The sequence below is a fragment of the Dromiciops gliroides genome, chromosome 6 (assembly GCF_019393635.1).
Source record: "Dromiciops gliroides isolate mDroGli1 chromosome 6, mDroGli1.pri, whole genome shotgun sequence".
Taxonomy (NCBI): Eukaryota; Metazoa; Chordata; class Mammalia; order Microbiotheria; family Microbiotheriidae; genus Dromiciops; species Dromiciops gliroides.
The window spans coordinates 15,675,858-15,692,975 of record NC_057866.1 but is presented as its reverse complement, the minus strand read 5'-3'; the positions used below and the strand labels follow the sequence as shown (position 1 = coordinate 15,692,975).

The following is a 17,118-nucleotide window of genomic DNA, read 5'->3' as shown; positions in this document are numbered from 1 at the left end:
AGAGCTCAGACAAAGGGTGAAGGGATCACACTTTGCCCCACATTGAGCCCCTTTGGGAGCACTGAAAAGTCACAGGTCCCCAGTCTGAGCTGTCACTGAGATCCTAGAATAATGCAATATTCAATATCCCAAGAAAGCAGCAACAGGACCAGCCCAGACCTTCCCTCCAGAAGTGCACAGAGCTAGGTTGGTCCTAGCATAATCAGAAAACAGACTAAAAGAAGGAGAAAACACTAAGGGATCCCACCACAAAAAGCTCTTATGGTGACAAGGAAGTTCAAGACAATCCCAAAAGAAGAGGACGGCTCCAAATTATCTACAAGCAAAGCCTCAAAGAAAAGCACAATTTTGTGCCTAAAGGCACGAATTCAACCAGAATTTCTGGAAGAGATAAAAAGAAAGGTTTTTAAACAAAGAGCTAAATTTTCTTAATAAAGCAAATGAAATATCACTAGAAGAAAAAAACTAGAAAAGAAATGAGAGGTACAAAAAAAAAGAAAGAGAACAGGTTGGCACAAAGGGTTGGCACAAATCTTGCTCAAACAATAAACTCAGTGAAAATTAGAATGGATAAAATGAAAGCTAATAACTCCATGTGACAACAAAAAATATTAAATAGACTCACAAGGAAAAAAACAGAAGAAAAGGTGTTTCATAGCAAAAAATGACCTTGAAAACAGATCAAGAAGAAAAATTTTAAGAACCACTGGTCTACCTGAAAGTCATCATCCAAAAAGGGACACGGACACAAAGAAATCTTAAAAGGAAACTGCCTCTTAGAATCAAAGGGCAAAGTGGAAATTTTTCTACTTCAGTTGTGCGGTGATATCCAACTCGTCATGACCCTGTGGACTATGGAGGTTTTTTTGGCAAAGATACTACAGTGATTGCCATTTCCTTCTTCAATGGATCAAGGCAAACAGAGTAAAGTGACTTGCCCAAGGTCACACAGCTAGTAAATAAATGTCTGAGGTTGGATTTGAGCTCAGATCTTCCTGACTCCAGAGGCCTAGTGGAAATGGAAAGAATCTATTGATCGCTTCCTTAAAGAAACCCCAAAGTAAAAGCTCCCAGGCTTTTCATAACCAAAATCCAAAGCTTTCAGGTCAAAGGAAAAAATAGTGAAGCAATAGAAAGAAAACTCAAGTACTAAGGAGCCACAGATAGGATCACACACAATTTAGCAGCCACCACCATGAAAGAGCAAAGAACTTGGAATATGATATTCTGGAAGTAACAGCTGTAGGCTTACAGTTCAGAATAACATAGTCAGCAAAACTGAGTATAATCCTACAAAACAAAAAATGAATCTTTAGCAAAACATAAAATTTCCCAGCATTCCTGATGAAAAGACCAGAGCTGCTTGGAAACTTTGAAATGCAAATATTTCATTTTTGTAGAAATATTAAAAAGTAAACATGAACAAAAACAATCATAACCAGAATAAACTGTTTACATTCTAATATGAAGAGATGATGTATGTGTCCCCGCTGAAAACTATCATTATCAAGGGTCACAGAGGGAGTCCAATTATACAGAGGACCCGGGAGTAGTTGTTTTTTCTCAATTTTTTAAAAAGAATGGAAAGAAAGGGGAAGAAGAATACACTGGGGAAGGTGGGGGAAGGTTATGTGTGGAAGTAGACATCTATACAAACAAGAAGGGGAGGAGGGAGCAGTTGACACTTGAACCCTGTGCTCATCTGATTTGGCCCGAGGACCACAAAGATGGGTACAGAAACACATTTTGCTCAACATAGAAATAAAAGGAAAAGGGAGGAATTACTACAAGAGGGAGGGTAGATTCAAGGAGGACTTAGTTGTAGGGAAAACAAACTCTAAAGATGTCCAAAATATTGATAGCTCTATTTGAGGTAGCAAATAATTGAAGTCTGAAGGGCTGTCCATTCATCAGAGAGCAGCTGAATATAAGAGGATATGAAAATGGTATAAAAATATGAGTGCATGAAGATGATAGAATCTTACTGTGCTGTAAGAAATGATAGCTTCAGAGGAAACCTTGGAAGACTTGTCTGACCTATGCAGAGGGAAGTGGGCAGAACTGGGAGAACAATTTATAGAATGACAACACCGTAAAGATAAAGAATTTCGAAAGACTTGGGAAATCTGATCAACACAATGATCAGCCATGATTCTAAAGGACTAATAAGGCTGCTCATCTCCTGATAGAGAAGTGAAGGGCTCAGAGGGCACAACGAGGTGTGCGTGTGTGCACATGTATAATGTGTGTACACATGTACATGTGTGTTGTGTGACTTTTTTTTTCTCTTTGACGTGGCCAATGTAGAAATGTGGGTTTGCTTGACTATACATGTTTGTAATAGATGATTTGTTTTTCTTTCATTTTCAATTGGGGAATTAGAGAAAGAAGGAGAAAGAGATTTTTTCTGACTGAGAAAAGTAAAATTTAATTTAAAAAAGAAAAAGCCACAAAGGTAATGAAGAAGCACCAAGGAAACAATGAATGCAACCAAACCCAAGCCTACATGACACCCCAGTCCCAGCCCCAAACACTGTGAGGTTTGCTTAGCAGCCTGATGATCAGAGAGGGCTGTGGCTGTGATCCCAAGGGCATTTTCATGTTCATCATATGTATTTTCCTCTAAAAGTCAACAAAAAATTTGAATATTAACAGGAAAAAGGGTCATTTAAATTCAGTTTAATTTTTTTAAATCGATCTAAGCTCTATGTTATAAGAAAGGATGCCAATATAAAGCACTCATCCATCCTCCACTCAGCTGCCAAAGTGATCTGCCTTACATACCTTTGCGACCATGTTCCCACACTTCCCCATAAATCCCAGCAGCTTCTTAACACCTCTAGGGTCAAATATATGCTCCTCTGCATGGCACTGGACATCCTTCAAAACTTTGCCCCAACTTGCCATTCGAATGTTCTATTTGCCTACCATTCCCTCACTATATGGTCCAGCCCAAATGGCCTTCTTCCTGTTCTGATCTCCCACCTCTAGGCCCTTCCACTGGTCCCCCTGCCTGGAATGCTTTCTCTCTTCACCTCCTGTCTTTTACAATTCCTGCTTCCTTCTCAGTCAGCTCAGGTACTACCATCTGCATGATGCCATTCCTGGTCCCTCAGAGGGGTGTGGAATGCTTTATCTTCATTTTTTTCCCTTTTCTCCATATAGATCATAATGCCACCAATGTACCAGCAAAGCCTTCCCCATGTCTAGATCTGCTTCTCCACCTCCTTTTTGAGCAAGCCAACAAGAGATACCGGTCTTTGGCTCCCACTCCTCCAGTCCCATTAGGTACCCCTAGCGCACCAAACTGGGACAGTGGCTCCATCCATAGAAGCTTCAACAAGGAGCCTGGCTCCAGCCTGGGCTAGCATGGACCTTCAAGAAAGCCCACAGCCAGCACTGCCCTCAAACTGAACTCTGAGAGCAGGAAAGCTCTACCTAAGCCCTTGCTACTCTCAGTGGGGAGCAACCACAAACAAGCAATGGCTTGTGATGGATTCAGGCAATCAACAGGAAAACCCAGTATCACAAGAGCACTGACTGACACCCCCCCCCAAGGCAATGTGGGAGTGTGCAAAGGGGGCCCAGCAAATGCTCCTGGGCAGGGCAGACATAAGCTTCTCCCCTGCTGATCCACTGTGATCATGGGACATCTGGGTGGGGATGGGGCACCTTCTTGATTGGGAGCCATCAACTCTGTGGTCTTATAGATGGCCCCAGGCTCCTGCTGGTTCACTGTCTCCTGACAGTCTGACTGCACTGCTGTGTACTCGGACTCTTGCTCCAGCCCAGAATATGTTGTGCCATGGTCCTTGTAACCTGGCTCAGCCTCATAAGATGCAACATCCTGGGGAAAGGCAAAGGAAAGCTCCTTTGGAATCATTCTCATTATTATCAGTATGGATCAGCATCATCAATTTTCTCCTCCTGACAATCGTGGTAGGTAAAGAGCTATTATCATCTCCCAAATAAGGAAACTGAAGCAGACAGGCTAAGTGACTTGGTCTGGGTCACACAGCTAAGGACATGTCATAGGTAGGATTTGAACTCAAGTCTTCCTAATTTGACCTGGCTGGACTCTTGCAAAATAGGAAGCATGAAACAATACCCCAATACCCAGGCCTGGAGAAAATGGAGGGAGGACCTTGGGGGTATGAAGAGCCCCCCAACCCCTGGCCCTGTGGAGCATGCCTGCATGTTCCCTGTGCTGGCTGAAAGGCAGAGACGCAGCCACGTATTTGTCAATGTCAAATAAAGTAAGGCAACATCATCTGACCCGCAGAGATCGCCACAGGGAACGGCCACCCAGCCCTGCTATGGGGCGCTAGTCCCAGAGCTTCCAGGCCTTCCTTAGGGAGAGCAGCTAAAGCCACAGACACATCATCCTGTTGTTTGTCCCTATCCCCAACTAATGCCTGAGGTGACACTGGGGAGAATAAGCAGAGAAAACGGAGGCAGCAGCAAATCTTCAAGCTCAGGGTCTTGCTCATGTGGGTTGAGATTGGGGGGTGAGGAGTGGGCAGGAAGGTTTAGAGTCCATCCCTTCCAGCACCAGGCCAGCAATTGATCACAGAAGAGTTGGCGATCACAGGGGGCCAGTGATTGATCACAGAGGGGCCAGCTCTCCAGAGCAGAGCTGTGCCCTGACCTCACAGACAGGGCTGGTGGGTGGCCTCTCCTCGGTTGGCTGCTGCGGACTGGGAGGAGGAGATGGAGTTTGCTTCTTGGTTCTGAGTTGTTCCTGCAATTCACAAACAAGGTTTGTCAGAATGCCATCCCCCGGGCCCCCCGAAGGCCAAGCTCAGGATCCCAGCTTTAAGGCAGATCCTTCCTATGCCTCAGGTCAAGGACGACCCCAAATAAGGACAGAAAACACCACTGTGGGGTTGAAGCTGAGGAGAAGGACTAGATGTGTGAGTGTCTTTGAAGAACTGAGGTGGATCCCCCAACACACACCCCCAAGCTAGTCTTAACCTTCTACTCCTGAAGCCGGTGACCTGTGGCAAGGGGTGGCAACCAGGGAAAGGGGAAGCAGCTCATGCTGGGACTTAAAGGAGCTTCCCAGGAGGACAGGATCAACTGGGCACGGCTGACAGCCCCAGGCCACAGGGGCATTGGTGTGTTTATGAGAAGGATGGTCACACCGCTCAACTGGGCACAGGCAAGGAGACCCTTGGGAGAAAGGGCAGGGACACCAGGGCAGCAGCCGACCCTCCAAAGAGGGACAAGGAAGGGTGGCTAGGGATGTTCCCAAGGCTTCGGGCCCCCTCTTCTTTCTACCTAAAGGAGGAGGTCCTCTTGTCCCTATGAGACACAGGGCATGTCACCCAAAGTGCCCCTCTGCCATCAGCACTCAGTGCTGCAGGTGGTCTGCAGAGAGGGGCAGGGGATCCCTAGGTGGGCCTGGCTGGTTTCCTACCTCTGGCATTGCCACCTGGTGGGGGGGCATGGAAAATTCTGGGCAGATTGCAGAAAAGGAAACATGCACCAGCTAGGAAGAAGAGCCAGGTGTATAACCAGACAACCAAGGCCTGGAAAAGCACCTCTGTCCAGTCCACAACACAAGGGTAACAGGAAAAACAATACCCAGCCTGGAGCTGCCAGCCAGGTCAGCCTGATCACAGATCATGGATCACAGTCAAGTCAGCCCTGCTCCTCCCCTGGGACCAATGAGGGAAACCCTGGGTCTCCAGCTGCTGGGGTCTTACCAGCTGGATTAGCAGGTGCATCTTACAGGAAGAAGAAAGCCACATGGAATGTTTTGAGATTAGCTCAGCAGCAGCTGCTGCTTTTAACCCTCCCTAATGAGACCCAGGCTCCAAGTTAGATAGATGCCTGCTTCCCAGGCAGTCCAGTAAATTCTGTTCATTCCCTAGGACATTAGGGTAGTCCATGAGCAGGGTCCCCAGCAATCCATGAAGTAAGCCAGAGTGGCATCACCTGCTACCTGGCAGGGCCCTTTCTGGACCTTGGCTTCCCCATATGTGAAATAAAGAGGCTGGACTAGATGACCACTATTGTCCCTCCCAGCCTTCAGATTTTCTAACTCCATCCAATTTCCTGGAAGCCAGTGTAGTTCAGTGGAAAGGGCCTTGGGCCTGGGAGTCAGAGGACTGACCACAGGTTCAAACACCAGCTCTGACCCCATACTCAGTGTCCCCAAAGGACAGCATGAGACCGTGCTGTCTCAGTGCATGAGTGCTTTCCTCTCTCTGGACCTGAGTTTCCATATCTAGAAAATGGGTGGGTGTGCATTTTAGGCTCGGGGGTCTCCATGACCCCTTCCATGACACCCTCCAATCAAAATGACCTTCATAAAGCACTTTAAAATCTACCAAAAACTTCACAACAGGACGGGAGAGACAGGAGGAGGGAGGGGAGGAAGGGATGTATGGAGAGAGAGAGAGAGAGAGAGAGAGAGAGAGAGCGAGAGAGAGAGAGAGAGAGAGAGAGAGAGAGAGAGAGACAGACAGACAGACAGACAGACAGACAGACAGGATCTCCCCTTTAATCTCAGCAATAGCCACTGTGGCCATTGTGGTCCCTGGTTTAAAGCTAAGATAGCTGCATCTGAGAAGAATAAAGGAACTTGCTCAGGGTCACCCAGAAAATGTCACAGGCAGATTTGAACCCAGGCCTTTTGCACCTCCAAGTTCTGCATTCTAGCCACTAAATCATATTGCCAGCTCCACATGCATCTGCTAAATCTAGATTGGTGGGGGCAGCTAGATGGCGCAATGGTAAAGCACCGGCCCTGGATTCAGGAGTACCTGAGTTCAAATCTGGCCTCAGACACTTGAGACTTACTAGCTGTGTGACCCTGGGCAAGTCACTTAACCCCCATTGCCTCAACAAAAAAAAAAACAAAAAAAAACAAAAAAAAAAAATCTAGATTGGTGTTTGACCACAGCTGGAAGCTTTTCAACTGAAAAGGCCGAGTGTGGGGTGAGTCTAAAACACAGGACCAAGAGGGTTCCCTCACCCTCCACTTACCCCTCCCCTCCCAGCAGAGATGGCCACTGACCTCCAGCTTCCTGCGGGCCTCCTCCTGCTCCTCCTTCTCCCGGGCCATTCTCTTGGCTTTCTCTTCCACTGCCTTCCTCCGATCTTCTTCTTCCCTGTGTTTGGTCAGGTTCTCAATGGTACCTTGGACTTTGCTCTTTTTGATGTTCGCTAGAGAGGAAAACAAAGTCTATTTTTATTTCGTACATAGAAAAGGACACACACACACACACACACACACACACACACACACACAGGGTACATAACTGTTGGCACACTGCCCCATAAAACTGTGACCCCCTTGAGAACAGGGATATTTTTTGGTGGGACCTTTTTTGGGTTCCTAGTGCCTGGCACATAGTAGGTACTAAATAAAGGCAGATCTGATCTAATGAGCCCAAGGCTCCCCATGCTAACAAAGGGAGCCTCTCTTCCTTTGGGCACCATCTGTGCAAGGCTGTGCTACAAGTGGCTGTCTGGGAAGGCAAGGAGGAGCTCGTGGCTGCACAGCGACTGTGCCTTGCTAAGATTCATCCTGCGCCAGTTTCTCCTGGTACTTAAACCCCACAGAAGATGGGTCCTGCCTCTTGGTTTGGACTCTGAATTTATCTCCAAAACCACTCTTATAATCTGAAAATCCACATATGACAGTAGAGAGAACAATCAATATACTTTTAGTTACAGAGACACGGACTGGTAACATAGCTAGAGACACTGCTCAGAGAAAGAGAGACCTTGTCTACAGTCTGTACCTTAAGGGGAAGGTGGAATGAAGGTAGGAAGCCCCATTCTCTGGAAACTCAGAACATGGTTGCCCTATATGGGGCCAAAATTACAGGGGAAAAAGAAACAGTCCAAATCCCCATCTTACCCAAGAGGAAACTGAGGCAGAGAAGTAATTTCACATAGGTTTGTTTAAGTCTGCCTTCAGAGCTACATTTCTAATGTTTCTCCCCACTATGTACTTCTGTGTGTATATGAAAGACACGTACACATCACTCACTCACTCACTCACGCTCACACACACACACACACACATACATACATATTGTAAGTTGTGTATACAGGAATAAAACCAAACATGTTAATGTTCAGTGAACATATCTAAGATTTCTCTTTAGGAAATTACAGGAGGGCCCAGGGACTATTTTAAAGAAAAGGATTTTCCTTTCTGGTATCCATGTTTTTCAGTTGTTTTCTTTAAAGGAAAAACAAAAAGAGTCCTCTCCTTAAGCCTTTATGTTGGGAAACTGAAGGCTTTCCTTCCCTAAGTATTGGGGGGAGGGTGGTTAGCAAGGGACAAGGCAACCCTTTCCTTTTCCCATGCTCTGTAGCAGATGCCAGTCTCAGACCTGACCAAGCACCTTTTCTGTCAAAAATACCAAAATAAGAGGTTGACCCCTGCTCAAGCTGCTGACCCCTGCCCAAGATGAGTTCCCTTGGGCCACCAGGAAGCAAAGGGCAGCTTCAAACAAGCAAAGACAAGAGGCCCCTTTAAATCCCAATCACAGAACAAGAGCTTAATTGACCTATGGAGAAAGAGCTTCCTCTCTGCCCTGGTAAGAATAGGTGAAGGGAGATGTTTGTACCTTTTGGGGATTCCTAGAGTTGAACTTTCTCCTGGTGGTCCCAGCCCAAAGCACACTTGTCTGTCTCTCTGCACACCAAAGTTTCCTCCAAACCCTTTCACATAGTCTACATACATAATAAAAGTCCACAAGAGTCATACATGGAACTGGAGAATGGGCAAAAGGCTGAGCCCCAGCTTCCAGGACCAAATAGGGGCAGTGACAAGGACAGTCAGTCAGACAAAGAGAGTCAGACATACAGGGAGAGAGTGAAAGAGAATGAAAAAGAAGAAGAGAGAAAGAAGGAGAGAGAGAGGGAAAGAGATTTAGCTAATCTACATTAACCATTTCCAACACTGAGGATGCCTCATTCATTGGACACTACCATTTTAACCAGGTACTCAGTTTTAATGAAGTTGAAGAATGACTATGGGACAAGGAGGCTGAAGACATGGATCTGGGTCCCGTTCTCACACTATTTCACTCTATGACCTTGGGAAAGCCATTTTCTAATCTTTTCCATCTCTAAAACAAGACAGTTATTTTATATAATCTCTAACATCCTTCATCATCTAATTATGAATCTATCCAACCTCTCACATTCCATAACTTCAAGACATCTAGAAAATGACAATATCTCTGAGACTCCATTTTCTCATTGACAACATAAAAAGAAAGAACTCCATGGCCGATAAAGTCACTTCCAACTTGGAATTAATAGACCTAAAAGAGTTCCAACTTCTATTAGATATTTCATTCCTTAATAATTCCCATTCAGTAACTTAACACATTTTCTATTATTATTTAAATTCTTAATTAAGAAACCCTTTGTAGACAGAACACTTCACAGAAAAAATCCAAGAAACCAAAGCATCTTCTACAAGTTCATGAGACTGGATGAAGACATTGAGATGGGGTGGGTATCTCCTGATCCATTTAGTCCCTAAAAGTCTCCAGATATATATAATATCACATTATACAAATATACGGATAATTAAAATGAACATATTACTCATGGAGGTCCTCTTTCTGCTTGGCTGTAAAAGAAGAGACAGGAACAGAGAGAGAAAGAGACAGAGAGACAGAGAGAGAGATTTAGTTCATCTAGTTTATGTATTTTCCACATTTGTGAATTGAGCCTCAATTGACATGTCTACTCTCCCAAATATACAGACTTATTGACACTAAAGCATGACGACTTCACAAAAGGCAAAAGACATAGATTTGGGCCATGTTCACATAATAATTCAATCAGAGATCATGAGAAAACAAGTTTCTCATTTTTTCCAACAGTTAAATGACTGGGTTGTACAACATAATCTCTAAGATTCCTTAAAATCTAACAGTGTTTCAGTGTATCCAAGCTCTAACACACATTGACTGTGTGACATTTAGAAAGTGACCACATGTTTAAGCCTCTATTTTATTATTGATAAAATGCAGCCATGGGACTGCATGGCCCTTAAAGTTACTCCAAGCATTCAATCTATACTTCAAAGATAACAGCAATTTCCACTACATACTTCATTTATTAATGTTTCCCATCCAGTAATTCCCTTTAATTTCCATGATTATTTTTCAATTTCTTAATTGAGAAAATGTGTCTTGGGAAACATAGACTTCATAGAAAAAATCCAAACTGCCAAGGCCACTGCTCTACAAAGTGGGTTGACTAGATGTGTGGATTGACTTGGGGGCCTCCTGATCAAATTAAATGCCAGCTCCCTCAAGTTGTTTACATTATTACCAAATACAAATGCTAGACTATTCAAAACAAAAGGGGGGCAGCTAGGTGGCGCAGTGGATAAAGCACTGGCCCTGGATTCAGGAGTACCTGAGTTCAAATGTGGCCTCAGACACTTTACACTTACTAACTGTGTGACCCTGGGCAAGTCACTTAACTCCCATGGCCCTGCCAAAAAAAACAAAAAAACAAATAAAAAACTGGCATCTTTCCGTATTCACTGACTGTTAAAAAACTTTAAAAAAAAAGAAAAAGAAAAGAAAGGATTACTCACCAATTTCTTCATCACACTTGCCTATATAAAAGACAGAATCAAAAAAAAAAAAAAGAAGTAGAGACAGAGAGACCGAGAAAAAAATATTAGTGAGTTTAGATTATCCATTGTCACCATGGCGGATGCCTCATTTGACACTTCTATTCTCCCAAGTATTCAAGTTTGTGGTCGTTAGATAATGACCACTGAACTAGATGAAAGAAAGCATAAATTTCGGGTCTGTTCTCATATGAATTCACTCCACGGTCTTGGGAAAACATTTTCTCAGTTATCCATATGTGGAATGAGAGGGTTGTACTAGATAAACTCTAACATTTCTCATCATCTAATAATGGTTTTGTCTATCCCAGCACTCACATCCATTATCTTTGGGACATTTAGAAAGTGACACCATTTCTGAGCCTCTCTTTTCCTATCAGAAAATGGAAACATAGGACTGCATGGCTTCTAAATGAAATTCAGAATGTAAATTGATAAATTTGAAGAGAATCTTCAATTCTGAGTGCTTCCCATTCAATAACATTTTTACAACAATTGGCATTATTTTTTAAATTTCTTAATTAAGAAATACTATATTGGGGCAGCTAAGTGGCGCAGTGGATAAAGCACAGGCCTTGGATTCGGGAGGACCTGAGTTCAAATCTGACCTCAGACACCTGACACTAGCTGTGTGACCCTGGGCAAGTCACTTAACCCTCATTGCCCCACAAAAAAAAAAAGAAATACTAAACACTTCACAACAAAAATCCAACCTCTCAAGGTCTCCCTTCTACAAAATGGTAAGAGTAGATGGGAGCAGTCTACATAGCCCCCAGAATTCTCTATTGGTATATAATATTACCATTTCAAGAACTAAAAAGAAAATATTGGGGGCGGCTAGGTGGCGCAGTGGATAAAGCACCAGCCCTGGATTCAGGAGTTTCTGAGTTCAAATCCGGCCTCAGACACTTGACACTTGCTAGCTGTGTGACCTTGGGCAAGTCACTTAACCCCCATTGCCCCACCAAAAAAAAAAAGAAAAAGAAAATATTACTCACGAAGCTGATGATCTTCACACATGCCTGTGTGTGTGTGTGTGTGTGTGTGTGTGTGTGTGTGTGTGTGTGAGAGAGAGAGAGAGAGAGAGAGAGAGAGAGAGAGAGAGAGAGAGAAATTTAGCTCATTTATATTAACCATTTAAAACATTAAGGATTCCACATTTGAAACTTCTATTTTAACAAATACTCAGTTTTAATGATGTTGAGGAATGACTACTGGACAAGGACTCAGAAGCCATAGAATTGGGTCCTGTTCTCTCACTAATTTACTCTATGATCATGAGAAAGCCATTTTCTAATCTTTTCCATCTGTAAAACAAGAGGGTTTTTTTATGTAATCTCTAAGATCCCTCATCATCTAACAGGGTTTGAATCTACCCCATCTCACACATTCAATATCTTTGTGACATATAAAAAATAACAATAACTCTGAGACTCCATTTTTTCATCTACAAAATAAAATGAAAGGACTCCATGGCTGATAAAGTCACTTCCAACTTTAAATAAGCCTAAGAGAGCACCAACTTCCATTAGATACTTCCTTTCTTCATAATTCCTATTCAGTAACTTTTTTAATTTTCCATTTTTTTAAATGTCTTAATTAAGAAACACTTTTTTGACCAAACAAAACTTCATAGGAAACATCCAAGATGACAAAAAATCCCCTATACAAATTCAAGAGATTAGATGAAGACATTGAGATGGAGTGAGTGTCCCCTGATCCATTTAGTCCCTAATATTCTCCAGTGATATATAATGTCACATTAAACAAATATCAGGGTAATTAAAAAGTAAAATTACTCACGGAGTCCATCTATAAGCTTGGCTGTAAAAGAGACAGTGACAAGAACAGAAAGATAGAGAGATTTAGTTTATTGAGTTTCTCCATTTTCCACATTTGAGGATTGAGTCTCATTTGACACATCTAGTCTCCCAAATATACAGATTTATTGATGTTGAAGCATGACTACTGCACTAAAAGTCAGAAGTCATAGATTTGGGCCCTGTCCTCATACTAATTCAAAGAAGATTCTCAAGAAAGCCAGTTTCTCACTTTTTCCAACTGTTAAATGACTGGGTTGTACTACATAATCTCTAAGATTCCTCATAATTTACCACTGTTCCAATGTATCCCAGCTCTAACACTCATTGACTTTGTGACATTTAGAAAGGGACCACAAGGGGCGGCTAGGTGGCACAATGGATAAAGCACCAGCCCTGGATTCAGGAGTACCTGAGTTCAAATCTGGCCTCAGACACTTGACACTTACCAGCTGTGTGACCCTGGGCAAGTCACTTAACCCCATTGCCCCACCAAAAAAAAAAAAAAGAAAGAAAGGGACCACATGTCTGAGCCTCTATTTTATTATCAATAAAATGCAGCCAAGTGACTGCATGGCCCCTAAAGTCACTCCAAGCATTCAATCTATACTTCAACGATAATAGCAATTTCCACTACATACTTCATTTATTAATGTTTCCCATCCAGTAATTCCCTTTAATTTCCATGATTATTTTTCAATTTCTTAACTGAGAAAGTATGTCTTGGCAAACATACACTTCAGAGAAAAATCCAAACTGCCAAGGCCACCACTCTACAAAGTGGGTTGACTAGATGTGTGGATTGACTTGGGGGCCTCCTGATCACATTAGATGCCAACTCTTTCAAGTTGTGTATATTATTACCAAATACAAATGCTACACTATTAAAAATGAAAGGATTACTCACCAGTTTCATCATCTCGCTTGCCTGTAAATGAGACAGAAGCAGAAAAAATCAGAAAAAGAGATAGGAAGAGAGACAGAGAAAAAAAAAAAACAGTGAGTTTGGATTATCCATTTACACCATTGCAAATGCTTCATTTGACACTTCTGTTCTCCCAAGTATTCAGGCTTGTGGAGGATAGGTAATGACCACTGAACTCGATGAAAGAATGCATAAATTTGGGGTCTGTTCTCATACTAATTCACCCCATGATCTTGGAAAACCATTTTCTCAGATACCTATATGTGAAATGAGAGGGTTTTACTACATAAACTCTAACATTCCTCATAATCTAATAAAGGTTTAGTCTATCCCAGCACTCACATTCATTATCTTTGGGACATTTAGAAAGTGACACCATTTCTGAGCCTCTATTTTCCTGTGGGAAAACGGAAGCCTAGGAATGCATGGCTTCTAAATGCAATTCAGAATGTAAATTGATAAACCTAAAAAAAAACTTTGATGACAATCTTCAATTCTGAGTGCTTGCCATTCAATAACTTTTTAAAAATTTGCATTATTTTTTTAATTTCCTATTTAAGAAATACTTTATTGGCAAAGCAAACATTTCACAAGAAAAATCCAACCTCTTAAGGTCTCCCTGATACAAAATGGTAAGAGTGGATGGGAGCAGTCTTCATAGTCCCCAGAATTCTCTATTGGTATATAATATTACCATTTCAACAACTAAAAAGAAAATATTACTCACAAAGCTGATGATCTTCACGCATGCCTGAGAAAGAGAGAGAGAGAGAGAGAGAAAGAGACAATGAATGAGTCTGGATTATCCATTTACACCTTTTAGGATGCCTCATTTGACACTTCTATTCTCCCAAATATTCAGGCTTGTTGAGGTTAAGGAATGACCGCTGAACTACTATTGAGAAAACAGAAATTTGGGGTTTGTTCTCATACCAATACAGTCCATGATCTTGGAAAATCATTTTCTCAGTTATCCATATGTGAAATGAGAGGGTTGTATGATATAAACTCTAACATTCCTCATAATCTAATAATGTTTGATCTATCCCAGTATTCACATTCATTATCTTTGGGACAGTTAGAAATAACAAAATCTTTGAGCCTGTATTTTCCAATCTGAAAATGGAAGCATAGGACTGCATGGCCTATAAATATATTTCAAAATTTAAATTGATAAACCTAAAAAAAACCAATCCTGACTAGATACTTCAACTCTAAGTTGTTCCCATTCAATAATTTTTTTAATTTGCATGATTTAAAAAATTTCTTAATTAAGAAACCCTTTATTGGCAAACAAGCACTTCAGAAGGAAAATCCAACCTCCCAAGCTCTCCCCTCTGCAAAATGGCAAGAGTGGATGGGAATATTCTTCATATTCTCTAGAATTCTCCATGGGTATATAATATAATATTTTCAACAACTAAAAAGAAAATATTACTCATGAAGTTGAGTCCCATGCTTGCCTGTAAAAGAGTGAGATGGTTATATGTATATGTATATGTATATGTACATGTATATGTATAAATGTATGTGGAGAGAGAGAGAGAAGGAGAGAAAGAGAAAGAGAGAGGTTGGGGGAAGAGAGAGAGTATTGTTGAGAAGAGGGGGAAAGGAAGAAAGAGAAAAGGGAAAAGAGAGACAGAGAGGGAAACAGAGAGAGAGAGAGACAGAGACAACAGAGACAAAGCAAGAGAGAAAGAGAGAGAGAGAGAGAGAGAGAGAGAGAGAGAAATTTAGCTCACCTATATTAAGCATTTACAACACTGAGGATGCCTCATTTGACACTTCTATTTTAACAAGTATTCAGCCTTAATGATGTTGAGGAATGACCATTGAACTAGGAATCAGAAGACAAAAATTTGGGACCTGTTCTTATACTAATTCACTGTATGATCTTTGAAAGTCATTTTCTCTGTTTTTGTGAGGGAAAAAAACAATCTTCTTCTCAATAATTTTCAGGAACTCAGCAGCAGTGTAACAAAGGCTCTTTTATTTCCATCTCATGAGAAGGAGGCACCCTAGTGTGCAGCTATTGGGTGCAAAGAAAGGGGGCTTGCAGGCCCTGTTTTATACCCTAGTCCCTAATGCGAATGGACCCTCCCCCTTTTCATCATTGATCCAATTACTCAAGGGTTACAATCTACGCACAAAACCTAGCTAATCAGAATGCAGTATTCCCATCCCTCTTCCTTATATGGGCAAAACTCAGGAGTGGACCTTATTCTTCCTTATATGGATACAACTCCGGAGTGCACCTTATTGAGGCCAGGGCTCCTTGTGATTTTGTTAGCCTGAGGAGGAGGGGGGGATCTGAGACCTTTGTCTTACAAACAGGTCAGGAGGAGTATGATTGACTGTTATATCCTCATTGAGAGGAGACAACGACCCATTTTCTCAGTTTTCCATTTTTAAAATGAGAGGGTTGAACTACATAATCTCTCTGATTCCTCATAATCTAACAATGTTTGAATCTATCCCAACACTAACATTCATTAACTTTGTGACTTTTAGAAAGTAACATCTCTTTGCCACTTTTTTCTTGTCTGTAACCTGAAACATGGGTCTGCTTGTCCTCCAAGGCCACTTCCAGCTTTATTTGATAATTCCAAGATAATACCAACTTCCACCAGATGCTTTATTTATAAGAGCTTCCCATTCTCTGCCTTTTCCCAAAATTTCCATTTTTTCCATTTCTTAATTAAGAAACAATTTTTTTTGCAAAACAAACACTGAACAAGAAAAATCCAGGTGTGAAGGTCTCCTTTCTATAAATTGGGGAGACTGGATGGGTGCATTGAGTTGGGGGACTCCTGATCAATTTAATTCCCATTTATTGTGGACAAAATTACATGGGATAAACATTAAATTGTCTCTTTTTTGTTTGTTTGTTTTTGTGGGGCAATGGGTGTTAAGTGACTTGCCCAGGGTCACACAGCTAGTAAGTGTCAAGTGTCTGAGGCCAGATTTGAACTCAGGTCCTCCTGAATCCAGGGCCGGTGCTCTATCCACTGCACCACCCAGCTGCCCCTAAATTGTCTCTTAAAAATTATTGGGTCATCAGACCTTAACAAGGAGAACTACCTTGGAGAAACTTTGGAGTATCTGTAGTCATTTTGAAAGTGATTCCAGTCTACTTGCCATGTGGTGAATGGCAGTGCCTTTGATTGACTACATAGTCGTAGCTGGCAGCTAAGTTAGACAGAAGAGAAAGAGGCACACATGGAATCAGGAAGACAAGTTCCAATCCAATCTCAGATACTGATCAGCTTAAGTGAACCTCAATATGATAATTAACATCAGTTTCCTCAACTGTAAAATGGGATAATATAATAGCACCTATGTCTCAGTGTTGTTTCGATGATCAAATGAGATATTTGTAATATATTTAGTGTAACAATTGGAGTGACGCCACCTGCTGGAGAGTTACTGTAGGAAAGCTCCGCCATGAGGAGAAGGCATCTAAGGGCAAGCCATGAGGCTTTTCCTTGGCGTCAGGAAGTGACATTTGCTCATGGGTACTTTCTATCAAAGCTACCAGCCAATTAGTTTGGAGCTGTGTGTGCTTGTGGACGGGATGTTCCCAGTTTCATAGGAGGCTTGTGGGATGAAGAAGAGGTAAGGCTTACTCTCTCTCTCTCTCTCTCTCTCTCTCTCTCTCTCTCTCTCTCTCTCTCTCTCTCTTTCTGGAGGACCTCAGGGGGGAGAGGAGCTGGAGACATTGGCTCCCTTAGATAGACAACTGAATC

General features: G+C 42.1%; 1 protein-coding gene across 1 annotated transcript in view; it reads right to left on the bottom strand.

Moving 5' to 3' along the window:
• LOC122731821 (butyrophilin-like protein 1) overlaps positions 1–17,118 on the bottom strand; it is a 64,246-nt gene that overhangs the window by 15,306 nt on the left and 31,822 nt on the right. Inside the window, exons 5-9 of the mRNA XM_043972090.1 lie at positions 13,355–13,375; positions 7,025–7,173; positions 4,649–4,741; positions 3,673–3,847; positions 2,552–2,622 (exon numbers count right to left, since the gene is read on the bottom strand). Coding sequence (XP_043828025.1) covers positions 2,552–2,622; positions 3,673–3,847; positions 4,649–4,741; positions 7,025–7,173; positions 13,355–13,375 — 509 coding nt within the window. The remainder of the gene's footprint in view (positions 1–2,551; positions 2,623–3,672; positions 3,848–4,648; positions 4,742–7,024; positions 7,174–13,354; positions 13,376–17,118) is intronic.